General features: G+C 34.4%; 1 protein-coding gene across 1 annotated transcript in view; it reads left to right on the top strand.

The window, feature by feature from the left end:
- The first annotated feature begins 539 nt into the window (after positions 1–539).
- Positions 540–20267, top strand: part of LOC129219029 (kinesin-like protein KIF11-A) — a 75902-nt gene continuing 56174 nt past the window's right edge. The window contains exons 1-7 of the mRNA XM_054853349.1: positions 540–717; positions 1333–1460; positions 5843–6025; positions 9601–9813; positions 11359–11425; positions 15235–15313; positions 17226–17418. Of these exons, the coding sequence (XP_054709324.1) occupies positions 540–717; positions 1333–1460; positions 5843–6025; positions 9601–9813; positions 11359–11425; positions 15235–15313; positions 17226–17418 (1041 nt within the window). The remainder of the gene's footprint in view (positions 718–1332; positions 1461–5842; positions 6026–9600; positions 9814–11358; positions 11426–15234; positions 15314–17225; positions 17419–20267) is intronic.

Consider the following 20267-nt stretch of genomic DNA (forward strand, 5'->3'; position numbering starts at 1 on the left):
TTTATTTGCAAGATATGATTGATCTAAAAGTCAGACTTGATCAGAATGACTACAATAAGTTTGTTACTGAAGGGTTTTTCACAATTAGACGCTCGGATAAATTTTGGTGCGGTCTTTGGACAGATATGACGATAGAGCAAACTCTAATGAGATCTATGAAGTCTACCGGAGGGTTGACTCGAGGACGAGGCATTTCTGACAGTACAATGGCCAAATGGATTCTCTCCATGCCAATTCTTGTATAAGTTTCTCAGAAAGTTGAGGAGTTTTGTAACTTATCATTCGTCTCGACTGAACAGCATGCGGATGCTAGGGATTCAAGAATCACAAGAGACGAGGCAGATGTACAGAAACTGGTTAACTGGTTCTCATCCCATGATCCATTTCCAAACAGTGAACATCTCATGTCAATATCAAACGGTATTGTGGCAGATGAAAGCATTAATTGCCACAATGCTTACGAAATTGGAACTGATTCACTGTCAAAAATTGTTGGTAATAACTTTGCCGATGTTAAACTTAAACGGAAAAACCGAGTAATGCCTATTCGTGGTTCCAGCTGTAAGGTAAAAGTTCACGATGAATTTATTCCTGTAAATCCTGACACAATTTTTAGAAGAATCTCCCTCCTGAAAAAGTCAGATGAAGAGTTGCGAAACTATTTTGCATTTGAATTGGCACCTTTCCCATTGTCACTATTTGATGAAGAAGGACTACGTAAGACACGCAAATCAGTATTTTATGATTTGTTTTCTGCTACTGATGTTGTTCCACTGAATTCAGCACGTCATGTGGTCGATGGTGGGTTTCTTTTACATAAGTTAGTGTGGCAAAAAGGGGATTCATTTTCCTCCATTCTGCAAAAATATGTTGATTACATCAAAAGGCATTTCAGTGCAAGGTCCACTATAGTTTTTGATGGTTATCCTGATGATTGTGTAGCAAAAAGTACCAAGTCGGCTGAACGCAACAGACGAACAAAGAAACACAAAGCTGGTTACGTTATATTTGATGAATCGATGTTAGTAACTATGCCTCAAGAAAAATTTCTATCAAATGATAAAAACAAACAACAGCTTATTAATATGTTGTGTGTGAAATTTCAAAAAGAAGGTTTTGTTGTGAAGCAAGCGGATGAAGATGCAGACTACCTTATAATTGAAACTGCTAAAGAAATCGAAAATGAGTCTGAATGTGTCATAGTTGTGGGTGAAGACATCGACCTTTTAGTAATAATGGCAGCAACCACTACTTCGAGAAATAGTTTTTTCTTGAAGCCTGGCAGAGGCAACATAAAAGACACTTTATACTGTGCAGCAACTCTGAACATAGCTCCATACATCAGAGAAAATATTTTATTTCTCCACGCTTTCAGTGGTTGCGATACAACATCTGCTCTTTTTAGACAAGGGAAAAAGAAATTTGTCAAGATCTTGAACTGTACAGTGTTACAACAAACTGTAAAAGTTTTCCGTAATGAAAATGCATCCCCTGATAGCATTGATGAAGCAGGGCAAAAAACTTTGATAGCATTATATGGGGGAAAGGACAGTGAAGAAACATTAAATTCCTTGAGGTTTAAGCTTTTTAAAAAATCACTAATAAAAAGTACTTTTAATTTAGCCACTCTTCCTCCCACTGCAGCAGCAGCACGTGAGCACTCTTTCCGTACATTTTTGCAAATTCAATATTGGAGTGGATTCACGAAAAGCCCCTTAGATTGGGGCTGGAAAAAAAATAAGCATGGACTATTCCCAGTCGCAACCCGCAAAGAACCAGCTCCTTTAGAATTGCTCTCCACGATTTCGTGTAAGTGCAAAAAAGGCTGTACTCTGGCGTGTAGCTGTAGAAAAGCGGGCATCAACTGCTCTGCAATATGCTACAGCTGCAGAGGGCACGCATGCACCAACTCTCCGGAGGATGATGACGGCACTTCAAACTCAACTAACTTAGAAGCGGAAATTGATATACTGGAGGACAATTTAGAAGAAGTTGACTCATTGGAGGAGCGATATGATCATTTGCAAAATAATGAAAGTGGCAATGACCAAACTGACACTGACATTTGCAACACACTTTCAGCGTCAAGAAAAAAAATTAAGTTCATTTAACTGTTTATTTTATGTGTAACAAAATTGTTTATGTTAAATTTCATTAAGCTAGAAAATTATTGTAGTTTTTATCACAATTCCACACAATGTGAAACTTTCACATGTTGTCAAATGTTTTAGCGATGCTCAACGTATCATTTTAGGTGACCCATATGTATATATTGCATTTTACTTTTAATATCTAATGTCTTTCTTTATTTAACATAAGAAAATAAGAGCTGTTTTGAAATCTGGAATGTTGCCCTTTGTACCTCACGTTTTCGTAATTAAATATATTTTCTACAATTACGTGTCTAGTACCTTTTTAATTACTCTTATCTGTGTGTTAATTTGATCAATATTTCATTTTGCACTACTAGAATGCAAAAATTGAGTGTTCATTGAAATAAGTCTGACTGTTTATTTATCGTCAATAGTTAGATAAAAAGAAGATTACTTTTTATGAGTGATATATGAATACTGTTTCGAGTATAATTTCATCATACATACTCTGAGAAGCGAATTTTGCATTTCTGAACTTATTTTCTTTTATACTATTTTTAATTTCTTAGAAGAATTACTTTTAAGAATTACTTAGATATAAAAGCTGTGTTGTTAAATATATTGTATAATAGTTTCCCATTGGAAATGCATTAAAATTTCGATTGTAAGAAACCACCCTCCGGAATTTTTAGCGAATGGGAGAAATTTCAGCATAAAAAGGTTTATTCGGCCTCTAAGAAAGGGGTGAGTGGACGGAAGGGAGGGAACGAAGGTATTTCAGTGGAGAAAGGGAGAGCCGGTGGGAGTGGGAAGGGGTTAGCATAATTAACCTGGATACGCGTTTCCCCCCCTCCCTCCTTATTTTCAACTTCTTCCTTCTCATTCATACTTCTATTCCACCTACGATATATTTCTATTACAATAATGAACATAATAAAGTTTTCCTGCCATTTTTTTACGTTAGGGAGCGTAGGAACGAGGTGCGTTCTGGCTTTAAGCGCTTAATTAGTAATTTAAGCCAATTTTTGAAATAGAGTTGTGAGCTTAATATTTAACAAAAATGTAGGTTGTAGGTACTCATTTTGTTCAGTATTTTGTGCTCTACAAGAAACCTGCAAGTATTTTTGGTCGTTTTAAGAGCCATTTTTGAGATATTGTAACACTAATGGAAAAAACAGGTGTTTTTTGGCACTAATTTGGACGCTGTGGCGAAAGCTCACTTAGTAGAAGGGGGTAGTATGGTCATTACAGACCCATGCGGCATAAATTAAAACAATTTCCAGCTTTCCACCAATTACTTCCGTATTCAACTACCCAACCACTGGGCTACAATGCTGAACTACAGAATTACAAACTTACAATACTGCAAAAAACACAATTATAAGCTGACAAAATTTTATTTATTTATTATTTATTTATTTATTTATTTATTTTTTGAATTTAATTAAGTTACATTTGCAATTACTTCAGTAAAACAAAAGCATAGATTTAGGAAAATAATTTTGCTATTAACATGGATAAATTGAAAAAAAAAAGATCAATATTTGAACTGTTTTAAAAATTAATACTGCATTAAATCTAGCCATTAGTGTAAACTACAAACTTTAAAAAAACAAGTTGGCCCCCCAGTTTTCTGAATTACCTCGAATATGCGGCTGGGCATGTAGATTTCACAAGAGTTTCTAACAGCTGCAATGGCATATGGTTCCATGCTGAAAGTATTGCCCTTTTTAATTCCTCTGTGGTTTGGTACTGGTGCCGATCATGATAAACTTAGCGAACCGTGGTCCCCCAAAGACTTACAATCGGATTAAGATCCGGACTACGAGCTGGCTATTTCACAACTTTGATACCCCAGCGCTTAATCCATTCTTTTGTACTTTTCGCTGTGTGTACACTCCCGTTATCTTTCTGAAATAACCAGTTACCTCCAGGAATCAGATGAGCAAAAGGTAAAAGATGATTTTCCAGTATTAATTGGTAATCTTCAGCGCTCTATCTTTCATTAAGAAAAGCCAATCCTGCTTTACCATGCTGAGAGTTTTTTTATCTTTACTGGAACAATTTTTCTTTTTAACTGAGTTAAATTATGACTGAAAAAATGAAAAAAAAAAAAAAAAAAGTTTATAATTTTGTCCAGCTGTGCATTTATATGTTTCTCATAAATTTCGAAAAACAAAACTTTTAGCAATCACTGATGGCAACATTTAATCATTCTACGGCGGTAAATTAACATTTTCGAACGAAACTTTCTCGTAATTCTGGATTTTTCACCTTTGAGTTTATACTTTTGTCCAGGTTTCACGCAATAATAAAATATTAAATTTTCTAATTTTATGAATTTTTTAAATTTAATTGATAAGATGTACTAATTTTAGAACTATTTCTTCAACTATTCATCTTTACTTCAATGAAAATAATTTAAACTGGTTTATGTTGTAATTGAAACAAAAGAAACAAAAATTGATTCTATAATTTTGTCCACCACTGTATAATGACTAATGTTTAATTTAAAGAAAACTCTTCGGTGATACGGTGCATTTCAAAATCAATGTCTAATTCGGAATTTCACAATTCCTCACGGTCTAAAATATTGCTAATGATCAATTTTTTACTCTCGGTACATAATTTAGTCCCTTTTAAATCCGATAAACAATTGATTTTTAGAAGGGAAAATTAAGGCATTTCTTGTGTGTACCTAACCAAAATTTTACATTTTAGATTGCGTGGTCATTTACTGGATTTACCGTAAACCGAAATGAGACCATAAGTCAAAAATTTAAACTATGTAGGAGAATGTGGAGCAAAGGGAAATGGTAAAATATTTTCAGTTTGCAACGCCACCTATCCCGCAACATTTTAGCTATGTTCTTAAATATACTGTTGATTAAAGTCTGGAACTAAACAGTTCTTAAATGATCAACGAAAATAAGTAATTTTCAAAATTTGATACATTCTAATCTTTTGCGGTTCACACAAAACATTTTAAGTTTCTTACTCGTCATAATAGACCTTTTTTTGTTTGGGTGGAAAGGATGTTTGAGAGCTCGTGTTCACTTCAGCTGTTGGAAATAGATATTTTAATACATGCTTTTGCAGAATTCCATTGCAAATTATACCTGTCAACAGTTCACAATTCACTTTTCAGTATGCACAAATGCAGATCGAAATTAATAATTCTCAGAATGTATGTCAATTCTAAGTTAATTTTGACTAAATTTAATCTAGTTAAAATTTGACTAATATTTTCTGGACTAAACTTTAGCTAAATGCAATCGTTTTTGACGACTATAGCCATCTCAACATTGCCTTTTATAAGTCAGTAAGTGGAACTTTTATAGTCGTATGTGATTGACATTAGGAGTAATGAAATTAACCAGAAGGAAATGTTAACTGTAGTCAATTATTAGATTGAAAATTTAGCTGACTGAGGTCCGACACTAGCAGCTATACACTTCAAATTAGTTTCACTGGTTCAGCAGATGGTGAATCAGTTAACCAACTGATTTTCCATCCTGCACCGAATTCCAACTTTTTTCTTAATATGATCAGCATAACTGCTTTGTAAATTGAGAAAATTTTCTCATTTTCTTTGAAGCAAATTTGTTGCTTCTAAACTGCAAAAAGAAGATAGATTTAAAACTCAACTCTCTATAAAAGTACAATTTAAAACTTTCTGCTGGGCAATATTATTTAAAATTTGTACTTTAGTGAATCTTCGCTTGCTTATTCATTCCTTTGCTTTTCAGGATCTTCTAGCAGGAATAATTCCTCGTGCTATGAAAGATCTTTTTGATCGTTTAGAAGGAAAGAAAGTGGAGTTTCAAATTAAAGTCAGTTTTCTTGAACTGTATAATGAAGAAATATATGATCTGCTTGCGCTATCTGATGATCTTACTAAACTAAAGATGTTCGACAAAACTTCACAAAAAGTATGATTTTATTTTTTTGAAATACCATTCAATACCTAGTTTAATTTCAATTTTTATTTTACATTTAAACTTTCAAAACATTGAGCTATTGAATACTTATATGCAGTACTTTAAAAAAAATATTGCAAAAAATGAGCAGTTAAATTTTCAAAATTTTCGAAAGGTCTTGATTAGAACTGGAAATACCAATCCACGTTTTTCTTTGCACATAATGTGATGCTTTGTTTTAAGCTTTAACGCGAACCTGTCGAAACTGGGCCCTTTTTTGCAGGAAACCTTTCAATTCTTAAAATTAAATGAACAATAACTAAATAAATCGAGCTAAATCAATGCTTTGTTTTGGCATAGCTTAATGAGTTTTACAGAGAAAAAACTTTTAGTAGAAATACTAATTAGTAGCGGTACAGAGTAAAAAAGTGTTTGACATTGAAAATGCAACACTAAGAAGGTTTGGTCGGAAATTTATGCATATTTCAGGGCACACGCAATTCATTGAATTCTGCAAATGATGTGAAATGCACAACGCTTCAACGCACGTGAAGAAAGATATAAAAGAAGGAACTTATGTGTAGAGTGGGCAATATCCGTGCCATTATTTCTGCCAGACGAATCATCGAAGAAATTTCGTTTTTGTCTCGGAGGATACGTTTAATAGGAGAAAATGCCAAGTCACCGTCAACGGAGGCATTTTCAGCAGACAGACGATTTTACGTGGTATGGTAATGGAACTGAGAATGACAGGTTGGTCCTTGCGCCAAATCGCAACTGATACCAACAAGGATGCATCCATGGTGCATCGCCCATGGCGAAGATGGTTGGAGCAAGGAAATATGAGAAGTTTCAGAGGTAGAGGTGCAGCCAGAGTGACGTCAGCACGCATGGATCGACGCATTTGCCGACAATCGATGGCAGTCCTTTATGCCACGTGCACCTTCATTCTGATGCATGTGCAATGTGCAAGACACCCTGTATATTCCCATGTCGACCAAAACCGTTACCCGTCGATTGGTTGCAAGTGGCTTGCACTCACGCTGTCTGTTAAGAAGACTGCCATTGTTCCTACAGCACAGACGTCAACGCTTGAAATGGTACCATGCTGGAGCGATTTGGATGACGGAACGTCGTGACCTCAGATGAGTCATGCTTCTGTTTTTCCAGTGTTAGTCGCTGTATTAGTGTGGTAGTTTGCATTACCTAAGTCATACCTGAATGAAGTTTCTGCACTGCTCTTTTCTTTAGAAAAATGGAGCGAATCAAAATCGTATCTTTGTAAAGCACGTATGAAGTACATACAATACATCGACTTCCCGGTTATGCCATCCAAAGATTGCAGTTTCGTCCTTGTTGTGGACTAATCAGTGAGGAATAGACAAACTCTGAGCTTCAATGAGATGAACCTAACAGAGTTGGAAGCAGATGTCTACTCCAGACCGATGAGTCCAAAACTGTGGTCTCTGGACGGCATAACAGGATTGTCAGTGACACTTCGAGCACGAATTGGTAAATGGAGGGAGCTAATCCAATCATTCGCTAAGCAAAAGCTTGTACAAAGAGCTCAAGTCACGTGCCTCAACCGACGAATGGTTGACACATTTTGCGTGCAACTAGCGAAGGAAAACTGATTTCATCCAATGCTTTTCTTTAAAATCTATCACGTGACTTGGGGACTTTCCTTCACGAATGCAAGTCTTCACTCCCTCCATTGTATATCTTCTCAATGGTGACATCTGCCTCCAGTTTGCCTATTTCGGACTAGGTCCATAATAAGGACGAATTTCGAGTTTCTTGATGGCATAATCGAACTGTCGGTATATTGTATGTAGTTCTGCTTCAACCCTGGCTTACGGGCTATAATTTACTGCTTAACACGTATAAAGTGTTTCATTACTTTCAACAAAAACTTCAATGAAGTTCTAATAGAAATTAAAATCATTTTGTATTTTTAATATTACTGATTGGAACGAACGGAACAAATTTCTAAGGTTATTGTGGATTAGTTTTAGTTTAGAGATCTTAGCCAACATGGTATTCATAAGAAGCAAAATGGTGAAGGCTGGCGGAAAATTTCCTTTTGCTATATATATATATATACACACACACACACACATACAGGGTGTTGCAAGACGAATGGTCCATACTAAAAGGGGAGATAGACTTTGCCAAAACAAGCAACTTTCACACTTCAATGTGGGGTCGGAAAACAAACGGCAGACCGTGAGAGGGTACTTGGTTAGCAGAAATGGGGAATTCAATAAAGAATGAAAACAACATGAAGACAAAAATCCTTTATAACTTTATAACTACTTTATTTAGATGGATACAAGTACTGTAACTTCTTCCAGCAGGTGTTGCCCGAATTATTAACATGTACCAACAAATGGACGCCCATCGCGTAACCAGAAGACCTGTCCCGAAAAAAACGCTGCAGACCTTTATGACATGACATTAATATTCTAACGTGTGCGTTGTTCAATGCAGTCTTGCAGCTGGCGGGGGTCCATTTGAGCATTTGTAATAAAGGTTTTTTGTCTTCATATTGTTTTTCTTGGTCTTTATTGCATTCCTTTTTTCTGCAAACAAAGTACCCTCTTTCAACCTATCGTTTGCTTTCCGACCCCACATTGCAGTGTAAAAGTTGTTTGTTTTTGCAAGGTCTATCACGCCTTTCTGTATGGATCATTACCTTTGCAACACTGTATACATAAACTTTAATTTTAGATAAATTATTTTTTTAATTTTTTTTCTTAATACCCGAGTGGAAGAAAGATAATATTTTTGCATTGTATTTGTATCTCTACGATCGTAAAAATACAAGTCAAAACAGGAGACGCGGGGGAGAATTAAATTTTACAATGTTTTTTAAAATTAATATTTAGCTTGTTATTGTTAAATACACAAAAGCAGCCGCTGGAGACGGTTGCTTGTCTAAAAAAAAATAATTTAAAAAAAAAGCGTAAAAAGAGAATCAGCTGTTCGTTTCAGGCGACTAGATTACCGTAAAATTACGCAAAGACTATTTAAAAGTATTTATACAATATATTCCAAATACGCGTTTTTTGAATGCTTTTAATTTTCAATGATTTATTTTTACGACAAAATAGGTTAAATGAGTATATTGATTTGATGATTAAAATTGAGGCATTAAGCAGCAAAAGAATTAAGTACGGACTTTTTAATCTTTACTGAAACCCAAGCAAAGTCTCAACCTAAGCCTAAGTAGAGTTTCATTGCACTTTTTAACTATGCTGTCCAGAAACATCTACCAAGGCCACTAGTACTATGTTTTCCAACAAAACAGAAGTTTTTTCGACCACTTGTACTAGTTGTCTTTAAGTTTTTAGTTTTGCCAGCTAAATTATTTTGCTTCTCACTGCCTCACTTATATATAATGAATAATTAGCAAAAAGAACAGAAAGACAAACGCGATGACAACAATGTAAGTTGAGTCATAACCACAGATTAACTGTTCACTAGCTGCTAGTAGTTCTGGGAAAAAAAAATCTCAACCTACAAATTTGAGGTACTTTAGAAAATATTTTGTTTATATAAGTTGGATATTTTCTTCCCATTTATAGAGCTCAATAGTAATTAATGGATTAAGAGTAGTTCCTGTTAACTGTATCGAGGATGTCTACACTATTTTGGAACAAGGGTGCAAGAAAAGACATAGAGCAACTACCTTATTAAATGAAATGTCAAGTAGAAGTCATACAGTTTTCACAGCCAATATACACATCAAAGAAAAATGTGAAAATGTGGAGAAGTCTCAAATTTCTAAGCTGAATATGGTAAGTTTAGTAAACGGAGTTCTTCAAACCGGAAGTTGGTTACAAATCTTTTTATGTTTTGTATATGTATTTAAGCACGAAAATATGCAAAACGACACGGGATTTGTAACGAACGTAATTTAAGACTTTTCAACTAGAAAGACATCTATGGAACCTTTCAAGTTGCCAATAGTATCCGTGAATGTTGATATTGAGACGCATGTCACAGCTGTGTGCTGCAACAGTAGATAGTATTTTCTCGCAACCCCATACTTTTAACCATTATATTGACTAGTGGATTGGCACTAAATGAGATAAGGGGAAACTAGGGCGGTTTGACCACAGGGGAGGTTTGTCTCACCATCTCTTTCATGTTTAAACATTTAACTGATGAGTATCATATAGTAGCATCGTATAAAGTGAAATCCAAAGTTGTCTCTCTACTAGCTATTTCGAATTAAGGAGAAACGATATGTGATGCCTTTTTCAGGCAAAAATATAATTTTTTTGGTTTCAAGGTTTTCTCTCTCGTGCTCTTAGTCATTAACGTACCAAAGAGTGAATTGATATATTTTTGTTCTCAGATTAATGTACCAAAAGACTGCATACTTATTTTTCCCTTTCTCTTTTTATGTTAATGTCTTAAACGTTTTTGCTAAAATGGCTGTTAAGGGAGGTTTGACCCACTTAAACTCCGGGAGATTTGACCCAAGTCAATCCTCCCCATTTAGTTTTGATGTTGTATCGATTTATAAACTGTATACTACATTTAATTAGCTGCATTATTTTTACTAAACTAAACACAACTGAAGATTGATTTTCTCATTTGTTATCAAACTTATTAGGATAGAGAATCATCTCTACTTTCCTCAGTTAGTAGCTGGTCATTTTATTATTGTAACTGAAGTAGGGGAATGGGGGGTAAAGTGCAATGACGGGGAAAAATGAAATTGGGAAACATTTACTCTGATTTTAGAGCCACTTATCTTGTAATATCTTACATAACTATCTGTGCCGTTAATATTCGCGCCTTAATAGTAGAACATGAAAGACTGGATGCCGTATTAGGTCTGCCAAAGGCTTAATAGCTAAACACAGCTCCAATAGAAAGAAAAAAGTACAAAGAATTCATTCTCATTCCGTAAAAATAGTGCGGTCTTGATGGAAATCCTTTTGTATTGTATAATATGGTAATTCAGTAAATTAGGAAACCAAGCGCAAAATGTTCCAACATTATCACACGTAAGTGTTTTGACGAAACGAGAAACCCCTTTTCAATGCAAAATATTTTAAGCTTCTTATATCAATCAAAGTTTTACCAGTCAAAGACATTTGGAACAACCCCTTTTTGGAGAAAAAGAAATTGCATTCAAGCAAGCTCAAATTGCAAACTAAGTCCAAAGCAGCATCTGCTGGACTTGATGGACTCGACCATTGCTCTTTGAAGGGGGCTTAGGAAGATAGTTGTGCATATATATATCATACGGAATTATACTTTCAATTGATATTGAATAAATAAATATTTGAAATTTATTCATACTAAACTCTTCTCTGTTAAACATTTAGGTTGATTTAGCTGGCAGCGAAAATATTGGCCGATCTGGTGCAGTTGACAAACGAGCTCGAGAAGCAGGTAAAAATATCTGTACTCTTTCTCGTGTCTTTAGCATAAAAATAATTAGTTAATATTGTTCATAAAAATGCCTGTATTTTTATCACGTACCTGTTTTTATAGTACTGAAGTTAATCTTTGTCTTAGATATTTTTCTACCAAAATTTATCAACCACAACTAGAGAGGTATTGGGGGGGGGGGGGGGGAATAACCGTAATTTCGCTCTGAACAGTTAATTTGTTAAGTTATAACGAAACTCGTTTAGTCTCTTTCAAAGTACTCTTCATTAGACTCGATGCACTTGTCCAATCTCTTTCCCTATATTTGAAGCACTGACGACACTCTTCAACTTTATTAGAGAAAGTGGTTCAAAAACGGGCTAGGGTCTAAATCCGGGCTACCAGCTTAAAATTGGGGAAGGGGGTCGTGAGCAGTCATGAAAATGGTACCGAATGAATTATCAAGAAATGGCGTAAGAGTTGTGAGTGAATGACCTTGTCTGTTGACGCACATGCTTTGATTAGAACAGTTTTTCAAGAAAAACTTGCGTTTGAAGCACTTAAAACTTTTCGACATCTGTGCAAGCTAATTTATATCTAAGTTATTCAGTAGAGTAAGCGATTTGCAGCTCAGCACAAAGTAGATTATATGGGCTTTTTTTGCAGGGTACTCGTTTTAAAATATTGGTTTTCTTAGTAATGGTTTAGTACTCCATAAACTTGAAGTAGTGAATGGTCTAAAAACGGGCTACCAATGGTGGTCCCAAAACAGTCCTCTTTTGGATTTGGGAGATTTAATCACCCCGAATCAACTGCCAAGCGGTCAAGCTTCAATATCCAAACAATTTACTCCATGTTTAATGTTTCCGATCTTCACTATTGTAAAGAAAAAGAACAATCGTGGTTGCAAGAGTGCCAAGATTTGCATCAAAACTGCAGATATTTGGAACATTTGTAAAAAATGCGCCACAATATAACACTAAGACCGAAAATTGGCAGGAGTCAAATAGTTCAACTAGCACGCCAAGCTATATTTTATAGTAATTAATGTGATTACAGTTTGAGGGTTCAAAAATATTAAAATTTATTTAGTAACTTCTTTTGTTTCGAGGTGTGAATTATATCTGCTGTTTCAAGCTACATTTACATTTTCAAATTTTTAAACTTAACCATTGTTCCCTATCGTAGGCAAATTTTAATTTTTGAGCTAAAGTTATCGATTAAGTGGAGACTTTTTTTTTTTACTGGATAAGAAATTCTTGTATTATTTATTTTTTCCGTATCTATGTAATAATTAAGTCATATGGAAGCAAATTTTTGCAAATAATAACTTCTAATAATACTTTTTCCTCAGTATACGGAGCATCACGAAGTTATTCAATTTTGACGCTATATTCGTTAAATTCAAAGCATGCATGGAACTTTAAAATATAGTTTATAGTTAAAATGATCTTATGCAGTGTGTAATCTACACAAAACGCCTACTCTTAAGTTACATTACATCAAACTTATCAAATTTTTATTTGTGATGAAATTATTGTAACTTTTCCCAGTTTATATGCAATAATGGTCAAATTCAAGGCGCGTGCGAACCCTTAAGATATTTTTTCTGTCAAAATCCTTTTGCATGACTAAATATATTTACAAAAGGTAAGTTTTCCTCACTATTACTGAACGTTTATCAGATTTCTATTTTCTTTTCACTCCACCCTAATGTCCAGACCATGGAAGGTCAAAAACTGGACCTTCAAAAATGCTTTGGTTGTACAAATTACACAGATAAACTACTTAAAAATACTTTCGTGTAGGCAACTACGTGTCTTAAGCACCACTTATGACACTTTTTCTTGCCCTTTGAAAGTAATTTTGTGGCTGATTTAAGTGTTTAATGGCTAGGGTAGAACATAAGGGTTTTTTCTGGGCCTCAATAGCATGTTTCAAAAGTATCCGAACCTCAACTAAACTTACTTGCCAACATTATCATTCCTCTCACTTCATTTTCGCGAAATCTATAGACAGTATGAGACTTTTTTCTATTCCTGAACGTGAAAATGAAATCTGGATGGGAGGGGCTTGGACGATGTAAAAGGCTTTAAAAACAGCTCTGCAGAGGGCAGGGGCATGAAACGATATCAGAGTTGACGAATTCCAGAGGTTCATCGAATAGCGGGATAGAAGGCTGGACAAGTGCATAAACGTGAATATAGTATTCATTCATTCTATATTCAATCCTGACTGACTTTGAGCCAGTCCGGATAAGTTTGCGCCACATCATTTTTCATAGTTTATACCACTTAGAAAAAAAAAAAACTATACGCCCCAGTGATGAATTCTGCTTCCCGAGGTCATAAAATACGATTTCTGCTCTTTATTCTTTTAAGAGATAATATACAATAAAAAATATGAAGTGGTGCAAAATTATTCGAATTGGCTGAAAGATACCTAGAATGACTGAACTATATTGAAAGAGAGGGAAAGAATTTCGAAAAAAAGTTTCTAGTCTGCATTTTCCAATGCTAAGCAATTTTTCTGGGTTCAAAACGAGGGCGGCCATCGCTAATGGATAAGGAAAATAGTTTCAAAAGCCCCTTTCAGAATGAAAAAAAAGTTTCAAAAGAACTCCAACATTCTCTTTAAAGAGTGCAAAAATAAATAAATAAATAAATCATAAAAAAAATAAGCAAACAGGGAAAACTTCAACTTCCACCATTACAGGAAAAGCCTTAAAACAGAGGCAAGAATTTTATCAGTTCACACTTAAACAAAAAAAGGGGCAACAAATATTTCTTCGGCTATTTCTTCTCAATGACTTCTTCACGCTAATTTTAGCTTAGTTCTCTCAGACGATCGATAGTAAATTTAAAATTCAATATTCACTTTGACTTACTGAACCCTCCGCTAGGCGCGCTGCATCTCTCAGCTTTATCACTTCATACTCTCGTATTTAGATGATTTAATCACTTTATTTGGGGAGATTTGACCTTATAGTGCTTTTTATACCTAATATATTGACGTAAGGTGACATAATGATTGTTACTGAAGCAATGCAAAAGTTAGCATCTAACTACCTGTATCGCATGTTCCATTAGGGAAACATGCAGATTCGCCTGACTAATGGAGCATTAAAAATGCTTAACTCTTTCCTGGTTGATTTAAGTTCTTCGTGTTGTCGAAACGTAGGAAGAAAATGCTCTAAGAGGGGTTTTTTTCCAGCTTTCAAATGGGACTAGACCCATTTAATGCCATTTCTGGGTACTTAAAATTTGAGCGGTTCGGTATTTTTTTTCTTAGCTCTCGAAAACTCTTCTGCGACATAAGTACGTACATGCCAAATTAGGCCGAGATAAGACTAAAACTGGATTTTTACTCGGAACATACATACACATATATTCTATTTGCTAAAACATTCCCGTCACAATTTTAAGGATTCAAGCAAATTCCGTCTTATGCAGAAACCATCATTTTTTCGACCGATATATAATATAAATTTGTGCGATTAAAATAACCCCCATATTCGGGAATTTTTGCGAAAGTTGTTTCGAATTGGATTATAAAAAACTAATTATCGAATTTTTTTGAAATATTCTATAAACCTTCCCAGAGCTAACCAATATAAACTGAAAACCTCGGTAAAATCAACCCTGCAGTTTCAGAGGTCACCCCAGACACACACACATTAGAAGCTTAGAGTTTTAAGCTTTAGTTTATTTATATACATATATAATTTCATAAGTAATCATGGAAACTCTATCCTTTTAGTTTAGTGATATTCAACCTTATTTAGAAGTTGTTTATATTTTTTTTTATAAGTCTTAGTTTTATAATTTTAGGTAGTATAAACCAAAGCTTGCTGGCTCTTAGTCGAGTTATCACTTCACTGTGCGAAAACTCGAAGCATATCCCTTATAGGTAAGCATGTTTAGTTATAACTATTCCATATATTACAACGAAAATATTAAATAAAAGTATGTGTCACTACATTTTAATACTTTAAATAAATATAAAAGGCATTAAAGTTCTTTCTACTTTTTTTCATTTTGTACTATGAGCAGGGCTTGATTTACTATGAGGCACGGCGTAGGCACAGTTAGTTTAGTTATTCGAAAATATATAGTTTTTTTCAGCACTGTGGCTTTCCACATCAAAATATCCAATCTTTTGCTAGATAGTATTTCGTTTAGGTAGTTTACACCCTCAGAATATGAAATTGAAAAGGAGTGTGGTGGCAAGTCTACAGCTCTTTCTTAGATTGTTGTCCCAGGGGGACCATACAGTTGTATCTGACCTAATTTCTGAAATTACTAAATCACGAACTCTGACTGAGTAATTTCAGACAGTTGTGTGTTGCCTACTGTCTGAAATTACTAAATCATGAACCTGACTGAGTAATTTCAGTTTCCCAATGTGTTCAATGTCACTAGTCCTAGAAGGAGAAAAAAATAGAAAATAAAATCAATTTTGTTGATGAGAAGCTATAGTGCAATGCACATAACCCTATGAATTGTAAATAAATTTATTAACAAAACAAATAATAGTTACAAGGTAAAGGCAACGTTTGCCCTCCAGGTCTGAGCTAGGAAAGCACTTATTTTGTAAGTCGGATGTTATGGTTGTCTGTTCTATTCCCACCAATGTCCTGGGTGTTCTTTCCTCTCTCATAGGATGTAAATCTTGTGTTATTCTGTATATAAATAAAAATTTGTCTGTTGTGTAATTAGAAGTCCCCTCCCCTACCTCCTTTGAGATAATGGCACCCCTCTTCCCCGCAGCTTTGTGACACGACAATTGCTGATGAGGGATGTGTTACGAACCAAAAGAATTGCATGTCTTGCTTTCAAACGTTTTGCGATATTTACATATGAATTTATGTCGTTTGTCCTTTACGGCACAATCTACGTAGCTCTGATAAATTGATTTCCGATCGTCTGAGGTTTAAAAATTCCATTTGTTGAAAAACGGGGTAGGAAAGCCCGTTTAAGTAGCAGATAACATTTATTAGCATTGTGCCAGTCTAAGAATTTTTCCTATTTCAACCCAAACTGAATGAGCTCCTCTCTCTCTCTCTCCAAGGTTAAGCATGTTTTCATCGCAGCTAGACTATAACAAACATAACACAAAAATCACTGAAAAAATTTCTACTTCAATTTTAAGTAAATTATGGGGAGTGCAAATAAATGTAACGTTGGGAATACGTACTCTGCACTAAACCACTTACATTATACAAAAAAGAAAATCATCTCGGCAGCTAAGGGTTTTATGCGTCATAAATACAACATAAATTTTAAACAGGGCGGTTGCCTCATGACTCGTTTCTTTGCAATAGCAAAGCATTCTCGTGGATGTCTTCTCAATGGCACGCGTATCTCAGTTTAATGATGCAAAACCCCGTAATTCATTGCCTGTTTGATATTTAAATAATTTTACTACAATAATTAACTCTTCTTGTAGCTGTACGAATGATTTCAAGTAATAAATGAAGATTTAAAAAAAAAAAATCGAATATTTTTAATATTGTCTCTGTATTACTTGAATTTTCCCAAACTCTTAAATAATTTTTTTTTTTTGCCATGTTGCTAATGATGTTGAATTGCATTACTCATCTAGATTCTTCTATTTATTAACTTAATTAGTTGTGTAATGATTACAAAAATTAGTTTAAATTTACTTGCATTGGTAACGTTAGTCCTAACATTCATGAAATGTGTATGTACACAAAGTTGCTTTGCACAAAGATACAAAAGTAAAACTTCTGGTCACACTAGAAAATATCCTTCACGTTTTCTTCAGAATTGATTTTTTTTTTTTAATTTTTTTCTTTCAGGCAAAGCAAATTAACTCGCTTACTAAAAGATTCTCTCGGAGGGCAAACGAAGACAACATTGATAGCAACAATATCTCCATCAAGTCTTCATCTCGAAGAAACGCAAAATACTTTAAATTATGCTCTGAGAGCTAAAAACGTGAAGAACAAACCTGAAGTCAATAAGCATGTAGCTGCAACATCCTTAACAAAGGTAAATTTTATATTTGTTAGCAAGTATTCATTTTATGAGTTTAAAATGTTAAAATAACTCATCATTATTAATCAATACCGAATTTTCATCGAGATGGATTCATTAACAATAAAAATGTTCAGGGATACTATGTTGGATTTAGGAAGAAGCTCCAACTCGCGGTTTATTTATGCAAATCAAAATTTTGTGAGATAAGTAGAATTTCCCGTTTCAAGTTTTTTTTTTTTTTTTTTTTTTGCTACTTAAACCATTGTTTCGGGGTGAAAAAAAAGATTATTTTTTTTCCAAATAATCAGCTGTTTTGGGCACTCCCTTGGCTGCTAATATATTTCCCGCAAAAAAACTGTTACTCTTTTCCTTTCTTTTTAATCCCACTCCCATATTTTTGAAAATCGAAAGGAAGCAGAGTAGTTTCAGGAGAATTTACGGTATGGGGGAAAATATGAAAGAAGTATTCTTGGAGAAATCAAAACTCAAAATGAGATTTACTAGACAAACTGAGTAAAACTGTTAATACTCAAATATGCAAAATGCAAAACAATAAAATCAAGGGGCTCAGAGATTTCGCTAATCCTTTTATTGAATGATAAGAAAATGAAGAGTGCGGAAGAAAGGTGCTTTTTTTTTACTTCCTTTTACAAAAAAAAGGAAGTATTGTATTCGCGAAAAAATTTTCACTAAAAAATCGGCCTTAATTTTCATTTTTCTCACCCCCGAATGAATGTTGAATTTATTTTTCAACCCGACCAAAAGTGGATATATGCCTAGGAACCTACAGACACCCGAAATATCCATTTTGACGACTCCCGAGTTAATTACAACGAATTTTCTCGTGACGTCCGTATGTATGTGTGTATGTATCTCGCATAACTCAAAAACGGTATATATCCAAGAAAGTTGAAATTTGGTACGTAGACTCCTAGTGGGGCCTAGTTGTTCACCTTCCCTTTTGGTTGCATTCGGGTGTTTTTAAAGCGGTTTTTTGCCCCTTTTTTGGGGAAAATCATTGTTAATTTCATTGTAAACTGAAGTGGTGTTATAATTTTTCGGACACTTGGCAATATATCTCCAGTCTTTTGATCGCCATGTTTTTTCGCCAACTTGGTGACAAATTTGGTGATTTTTTTTTTTTTTTAAATCTTAAATTTAGTTTCAATTTGGCCACTGTTGGTGATAATTAGAGAGTAAACAATTGAATCACATTAAAATTGCCAATAATGGGGAAATGACATTAAATTGGAGTAAAAGGAAGTCATGTGATGCACACATCAGCTCGTTTTATTGATAGAGTTGAGCTCAAAACGACAAACTCACACCCTAGTTACCACCGTACCTACCACAACTATCGGAAGAATAATCCAAAAAAGCACACAACCCACGGTTTCAAGGCCTTAACTATATTCACAACGGTTAGTTTGTGTGAATTGATTGAGTTACATTTTGGTGTTATCTCATTGTAAAAAAATTTTTTAGCCTAGTAAATGTTTCAAAACGCCTAAATTGAAACAGTCCAGGGACAAGTGCTGTTATGGGCTGAATGAGCACTTAAGGCCTCTATTTTAGCAACCGTTAGTTCTACTACTTCCAATTGCAAAAATCGTCAAAATAGGATGTAGAATTAAGATATAAAAAGTATGAAGCGAAAAAAAAAGTGCGAAGATACGCTAAGTAACTTTTATACGGTTCCAAGTCCCCTGCATTGCATTTAGGGAAATCACAAGCGTGAAAAAACATTTCGAACACAAAAAGTTGACATTAGTAAGACTAATATTCATCGAGATATGAAACGCAGCGTTTTGTGACTTAATTCCGCTTTACACTAGCATTAAATTACACCTTGGGAGGGGGGGGGAGGTATAGCGACTAACAAGACTTTTTTATGTGTTAATAGTGGTACAAAATTATGCGTGAATAGCGGTTTTTTTTTTTAATTGTACGAGCTTTATCAGTTTGTTTTTACATATCACAGCATTTCCATTTATTTTTCAATAGCAATAGAACACACATATATCTATAGATATATTCTTTTTTTAGTTCGACAAGCTGTCATTCTTCTGAAAGGGTGATAGGTTTCAATCTCATCTTCTGCGCTGTCCCTATTAATTTTGAACTTGAACATCTCCTTGAATTTTGGTTGAAAAAGTTTCAAATATTTTATGTTGGTGTCATTTTTTAATTGGAAATTATATCCCTACATACAATGTGGGGGAGTCTTGGACCATATAAAAAGTTAGATTCCAAAATTTTTCATTTAATTTTTTTCCGCTTCAAAATTTTCATATAACTCTGCATCTTATTTTGACCATTTTTGCTCTTTAAAAGTATGCATCAAAGATCTTCTGACGATCTATCTTCTGTTGCGAAAATAGAGGCTTTGTAAGTTAAATGGACACGCTGTATGTATGCACCCAAAAAGCAATTCAAAAAAAAAATAATAATAAATACTTTGCTATTTGAAATAAGTATCACCTTATAAACTCGCAAACTTGCTAACCGTAATTTAACAATCTGTATTATGATAAGCTGAACAACTACGCAAACCCAATCACCCCTGTTGGGTGATTATCCCCAATATACTTATGCTACTGCTTGCACTCCCTGAGGTGGCACGTCTCAATTGATTCAAGAAGAAAAATAGAAGATGAAATATCACAGACATGTGTTTGGAGTAATATATCAAATAAGAATCATTTAAGAAGAGGTATTTCATATATGGATGAATGTTTTATCTTGCGCTTTTTGAACAATATGTAAAACTGTCAAGCATGTTATGAATCAATGTCCTCTTTTCTTTCAAGGACTATTTGGAGGAAATTATCAGACTCAAGAAGACGATCTTGGAAAAAATG

Source organism: Uloborus diversus, chromosome 3 (genome assembly GCF_026930045.1).
Source record: "Uloborus diversus isolate 005 chromosome 3, Udiv.v.3.1, whole genome shotgun sequence".
Taxonomy (NCBI): Eukaryota; Metazoa; Arthropoda; class Arachnida; order Araneae; family Uloboridae; genus Uloborus; species Uloborus diversus.